Raw genomic sequence first — 6,106 nt, forward strand, 5'->3', positions numbered from 1 at the left:
TGGGAGCTCCCGTGCTGGGGTGGAGTGGAGGGCGGCTGTCTCAGGGCGCCAGCGTGGCCCTTTCTCACATCCCGGCTCCTTGCTCCTGGCAGCACTGGCCCTTCCAGCTCGATGCCGATGGGATCTGCTCGCCACGGCCTGTGGCCCCAGGGGCTGTGTCTGCTGGCGCAGCACCAGCCAATGCCTCCGGTGGCTTTTTTGATGTCCCAGAACAGGCTCGGCAGGAAGTTCGGTGTGCTGGTCCGGCTGGGAGCGAGGCAGCACCGGTCCCCGGGGGGTGAAACCTGCCTCAACTCGCCAGCTCGGTGCGGAGCTCACTGCTTCCCCCAGCCCCGCGCTTGCGCTGCCGGCACTTCCCAGACACGAGGGCTCACGCGTGGCGCCGCAACCCAGGTCTCAGCCCTCAGTCCTGATGGTGGCCGGTTCTCCTGCCAAAGCAGATGGAGGCGGGGACAAGAACCTTCCTGCGCCCGGGCTGGCAGCGGGGTCCCTCCTGCAGCACAACTCTGTGGTCCTGGGGAAGAGGCTGCCCTGCTTCTAGCCCCAGGCACCCACTTTTCTTCCTCACAGTTGCCTCTGCCTTCCTCCACTTCTTGGGGTGCTAGGAAGGCATCACCCCATCGCTCTGCAGCTCTCCCCACTGCAGGGGCCACTCTGCTCCATGCCACTGGCTGCAGCCCATGACTCCACAGGGCCCCCCAACAACCGAGCACTGCCTGAGCTTGCTACTGTGGATGCCCAGTGCTCCAACAACAGCGTCCCAGGCACTCTCTTGTGCTCCCCGTGTGCCCCAGCCAAGCACAAAGGGACGTCGCAGACCACAGATCTAACCACCAGCACAACACTTCCGCCCCGTCCAGCTGTCTGTCCCTGCCTGGGTGAAGAGCCATGGCCACGGGCTGGTTTTCCTCTCTGTGGGGCTGCTGGGATGGTCCCGGCTGTGGTCAGCCCCAGGAAGGCACTGAGGTAGCACACACACATCCAAAGGAGACACCTGGACTTTATATAAAAACCACAAACGTTTCTGCACACACACGTGGGGAGGCGGGAGCAAGCTGCTGCCCGGCCCAGCGCAGGGCGAGCGCCGCTCCCCGCTCCCTCCCCGGGACACGATTCACATTTTCAACGTATTAAAAACGAACCAAACACAGACACACAGCACATGCCGCAGGGTTGCCGCACCAGCACCGCCCAGCCGCACATGTGGCTCCGGGTCCCACAGCGGGACGTCACAGTGAGTCAGGGCGCGGGGGGGCTGCGGCCACCCCCTCCTGCCCTCTGCATAGAGGGGGCCACAGCCCCGCGGAGCCAGGCGCTGTGTCCATCCCTGTTGTGGGGACACCAGGTTGGGGATAGAGTCCCGCACGTCCCTGGAAGGCACGCAGCAACCCTCGCACCCAGAGCCACCAGCACCATCCCCAGGAACGGGGCTGGAGCGGCTGAGGTGATGCCCGGGGAGCTCCTGTGGGAGCCAAGCCCCTTGCCAGCAGGACGGGTGCTGCAGCAGGGCACAGGCTCCGGGCATGCACACACAGACAACATGGACCCCGGCCGCGGAGATGCGGTCCGGCGAGGCTCAGCAGAGCAGAGGCGGGCATGGGTTTGGCTCTCATCCCCGTCACACCACCGAGTCCTGGATCTCGGATCCCAGGCGCACCCTGGGTCTTTGGCAGGCGGGAGACACCTCCACGAAGCTGTCCCGGACATGGAGGGGCCTTTTCTCCGACTCGGAGAAGGTGCGCGGGGGGCCTGGGGGCTCGTGCACAGGAGTGCTAACAATGTAGTTGTCCTGCAGGGCCTGGTAGCCCTTGTGCTCGGGCACCGTGCTGGGCAGACTGCTGCCGTTCAGGGGCAGGCTCTCCACTGGCTTACGGGGCGGCTTCTGGTGCCGGCTGGGGTCCCCAGGCTCCAGCAAGGATTTCATGCCGTCGCGGTGGCGGTGCAGGAGGAAGAGGACCAGCACAAGGACGGCAGCAGCGAAGAGCACACACATCACCAGGAACTCGGTCCAGTAGGTCTTGCCGTCCAGCCGGGCCGCGGAGCTGCCCACTGCCGAGGTGCTCCGGGACGTGCTGACGGTCTCCAAAGCGTCCCGGCCAGTGGCCACTTTCCTGCCGGGGTCCATCGGCCCGTGGGCCAGCTCCTGCATGCCCACACAGTAGCTGGCCATCAGCTTGCGGAAGCCCTCCTCCAGCGACCAGCACTCGTAGGTGCCCGCCCGCTCGGGGCTGCCCACCAGGATGAGGGCCCCGTCAGGCAGCACCAGGTAGGAAGCATTGACGGGCACCCCGTCGTGCAGCCAGCGCCGTGACGCCAGGTTGGAGAGCAGCCGGCATGGCAGTGGCCGCACAGCGTTGGGCGGCAGCTGGATCCGCTGGCATGGGGTGCCCGAGGCTGGGGGGGAGACAACCCATGGGGACATCAGTGAGGCCACAGGGACCCCTGCCATGGGCAGGGGTGGGGATGGGGCTGCTGGGCAGGACCCTGGGAGGCACTGGGACATCCCAGGCCTGGGCAGCACCTGCTGGAGCTCACCTGGGGGCAGGAAGATGCGGGGACGGGGCTGGGAGGTGTTGGCCAGCTGGCAGAGCCGCTCCGTGTCAGCGGCCTCGATGTCCTGTGCCCAAAGCCTGTGGACAGAGCAGAGTCAGGGCAGCGGGGTGACCTGGGGTGCTGCAGGGTGGGGAGGGGGTGCAGCACTTACTGGGGGTGTGCCAGGGGGTGCAGAGTGGCCCTGCGGCAGGCACCCCGGCTCCAGGCGCAGAAGGGGTCCCGTGCTAGCACGCACTCCCCACAGCTGCGGTACAGGCTGCAGTTGGCGAAGGGCACCTGAGCCACTGCTGCGTAGGTGGCTGCATACACCAGGCCCTGCGGGAGGGGGCACAGCAGGGTCAGCCAGCGGCCCCAGCGCTGTGCAGCGAGGTCAGCTCCTGCACACTCCTTGGCCCCAGCCTCTAGGCAGGACCTGCCCCATGCACGGGCTGAGCCCAAAGCATCCCCCACCCTCGCCCCAGCGCGCCCGTGCCCGGGTCCTGCCTGCTCCTGGTCCAGCAGCAGCTGCAGAACAGGCTGGCTGGCGGGGAAGAGGCGGATCTCCTCGATGATGTGCACCCCGTGGCTCACGCGCACAGCCTTGTGCAACCGGCCATCATCTGTGAACACAAGGGCCATGCTGAGTGGGGCCGGGGCCAGGGGGGACACAGTGCACTGGCACCCGCCCTGCGTCCCTGCACCCACCTGTGCCCAGGAAGAGGACATCGTAGGTGCCATGGAGGCCCTGAGCACGGTGAACACCGATCTGCTGGTAGCGCAGGCGGCTCTGCAGCAGCAGTGGCTGGCTGCGCACTGGGCTGTCCATCAGGAAATGGTCCTTGATGAAGTTCAGCACCCGGTCCGGCATCTGGAGGGACGAGTTGATCTTCAGGTGTCGCGTGTGGCTGGTAACGCACTGGGAAGAGAGGAGGGGGCTTGGCTGCAGCATGGGGTGCAGGTGGGCAGCTGTGCTACAGCCGCTGCCAGGACTGGGAGAGCGTGATGGGCTGCCCTGCGTCCTGCGCTTGGGCAGGCACTGGGGAGGCACCTACCATGCCTGGCCGGGGCTCCGGCACGGGGCCAGTGTCCGTGTACCACTGCTGGGTCTCGCGGTTCACCTCCTTGTAGAGCCCGCCGAAGGCTCGCTGCACGCTGCGCATGGGGAAGGCGCACACAGCCGAGCTGCCCAGGCCACCCTTGTTCCTGCCAGGGGAGAGGCAAAACCCATGGCGAGATTAGGCACATGGGCTCCACTGAGACCCCCGTGCCTCCCCACAGCCCCTCGACCACACTGCAGGCAGCGCTGCCGGGTCCCCTGCCCCACCGCTCACCACTGCGAGGTGAAGACCCCGTAGAAGAGCGTCTCCCTCCAGCGCAGGTCCCCTGGGGTGAGCACGAAAACGTCCTGCAGCACGTTGAAGGGGAAGCCGTCCTCAGGGTGCGAGCAGAGCAGCTGTGCCTTCAGGAAGGTCGTCCACCGCCGCTGCAGCACGCGCTCCCCGCCCTGGTCCCCCTGCATGGCACAGTGGGTCAGGGCGCGATGCCATGGCCGCCCGGCAGCGAGAAGCCCCATGGGGCTGGGTATGGGGAGCAGGGGACTGTCTGTGCTGCAGAGCTGCCCCAGTGTCAGGGAGCACAAGAGAAGCAGCATCCGAAGTGCCCAGGGGAAGGGAAACATGACCCAAAAGGACAGGGCTCATGTTCCCCATGGTGAGGGGGCAGAGGAGACAGGGAAGGGTCGCTGCCACCAGTGGGGCCGGCAGGAGCAGCAGGCTCGAGCCACAGGGCCACTTTCAGAGCTGGAACTGCTAGCACCCATGGGTGCTAGTCCCCTCCTGCAGTGTCCAGGAACCAGTGGACAGAGATGTGCAGGGTGGTCCCACCCCCCCCAACCCCAGCAGTGAGTGACACCCTGGGCACAGCCCCCCCACACCCCCCGCTGCCCCATGCCCACCTTGCACACGCGTGCGATGCGGGAGACGATGGTGTTCTCAAAGTAGTCAAACTCTTTGCCAGTCTCGCTGAAGAAGAAGTAGACCTTGTCGTCGTCACCCTCAGGGTTGCCGGCAGGCAGGCTCTCCCGCAGGTAAGCTGAGCCGACGAACACTGGGTCTGGGGACACAGGTGCCCTCAGCATTGCCTCGCCACCAGGCTGGCCCCATCCCCACGCCTACCCCCTCGCAGGGGATGGAGATCCCGACCCGCTGTGCCACCCCAGCACCCACCCTGCAGCCAGTTGAGGGAGTTCTCCGTTTTGAGGGCGATGCGGCTCTCCTGGCTGCGGTAGATAGTGGGCTCGTTGCCCTGGAAGTTGCTGACAGTCCCGGCGTAGAGCTCGCCGTCTGCCAGAGAAAGAGACGCTCCTGCTGGGACCCAGCACACACCACCAGCACGGCCCCACTCCCCAGCTGTGTCTGTGCGGGGCTGGGGCACAGCAGAGGGGTGAGGGTCCTGGGGTGGTGTGCCTTACCGACCATGACGGCCGTGGACCGGTACTCAGGGTCAAAGGGGCAGCGTCCCTTCCCATCCTCCAGCAGCACCTTCCCCGCCGCATCCCGCTCCAGGCTGAAGTGCTGCACGTTCTGCAATGGGACCAGGGCTGTGAGTCAGCAGCACCTGCCCCAGCGCCTGGGATCCCCCCGCATGGGGGGAGCCCCCCCCAGCAGCGCTCCCTACTCCCCGTGCTCACAATGTAGGCGCAGGCCGGGCTGAAGGCGCAGGTCCCGCAGGTGTAGAGGTGGGTGCTGTTCAGCTGCAGTAGCATCTTGATGTAGTTGTGACAGTCCCTCTGCAGGGGCGAGAGGACCCAGCTCAGCCCTCCTGCCCTGGCACCGGGCACTGCCTGCCACAGCCTCCAGACACCCCCCGGCAGCAGGACTCACCTGGGGGTCCTTCCCCTTGAACACACACTGCCTCTTCTTCTCCTCATCCGCACTCCACAGCAGCTGCAGATAGGGGATGGTCACTGGAAGACCCCTGCCACCAGCTGGTCCCCACACACCTCTCCCTGATGTTCAGCCCCAGCATCAGGCCCCTCCCCACCTCAATCACACTGTCTGGGGCCAAGCATCCTGATGCCTGGGATGGTGGGGGGGAGTTGGCTGTCTCCGTGCCACCCTAAGCAGCTCCCAAAAGCACGGCAGCTTGCACAGACCCCAAATGCCACTGGGGAGGGAACCCCCTGCACCAAAGCCAGCTCGGTGTCCCCTCCCCAGGAACCCCAGGGGTTCCGTGGTCCCGCATGGAGGGGCGCGTCTCACCCTGCGAGCCGGTGTCTCGGTCTGGAAGCGGCTGGTGTTGACGGCAAGAAGCAGCTCGCGGGCCCCCAGGTAGAGTGTGCCGCCGTCCGGACTCAGCAGCAGGGCCGTGTAGTTGGAGGCGCCGGGCACTTCAAACCGCTGCACCACCCGCTCGGCAGAGTCTGGGGAGGGAGAGCGACAGACATCAGCCACGCCACAGCTCGCTCCCACCCCGCGCTGCCGGGGCCAGATCCAGCTCTCCCCACGTGCTCGGACGCCCGCAGCACCGTGGAGAACCACGGAGAACAGCACGGCCGCAATAGCGCCCGAGGGCC

The 6,106-nt window shown here is 66.6% G+C and overlaps 1 protein-coding gene across 1 annotated transcript in view; it reads right to left on the reverse strand.

The window, feature by feature from the left end:
* Window positions 1–982: 982 nt before the first annotated feature.
* The window catches only part of SEMA4B (semaphorin 4B), a 17,834-nt gene continuing 12,710 nt past the window's right edge, over window positions 983–6,106 (reverse strand). Inside the window, exons 2-14 of the mRNA XM_026856026.1 lie at window positions 5,793–5,953; window positions 5,415–5,477; window positions 5,222–5,320; window positions 5,003–5,114; window positions 4,758–4,874; window positions 4,487–4,644; window positions 3,864–4,045; window positions 3,585–3,735; window positions 3,238–3,448; window positions 3,037–3,152; window positions 2,705–2,868; window positions 2,536–2,630; window positions 983–2,394 (exon numbers count right to left, since the gene is read on the reverse strand). Coding sequence (XP_026711827.1) covers window positions 1,619–2,394; window positions 2,536–2,630; window positions 2,705–2,868; window positions 3,037–3,152; window positions 3,238–3,448; window positions 3,585–3,735; window positions 3,864–4,045; window positions 4,487–4,644; window positions 4,758–4,874; window positions 5,003–5,114; window positions 5,222–5,320; window positions 5,415–5,477; window positions 5,793–5,953 — 2,405 coding nt within the window. The 3' untranslated portion in view covers window positions 983–1,618. The remainder of the gene's footprint in view (window positions 2,395–2,535; window positions 2,631–2,704; window positions 2,869–3,036; window positions 3,153–3,237; window positions 3,449–3,584; window positions 3,736–3,863; window positions 4,046–4,486; window positions 4,645–4,757; window positions 4,875–5,002; window positions 5,115–5,221; window positions 5,321–5,414; window positions 5,478–5,792; window positions 5,954–6,106) is intronic.

The sequence above is a fragment of the Athene cunicularia genome (assembly GCF_003259725.1).
Source record: "Athene cunicularia isolate RWA chromosome 10 unlocalized genomic scaffold, athCun1 chr10_part1, whole genome shotgun sequence".
NCBI lineage: Eukaryota > Metazoa > Chordata > Aves > Strigiformes > Strigidae > Athene > Athene cunicularia.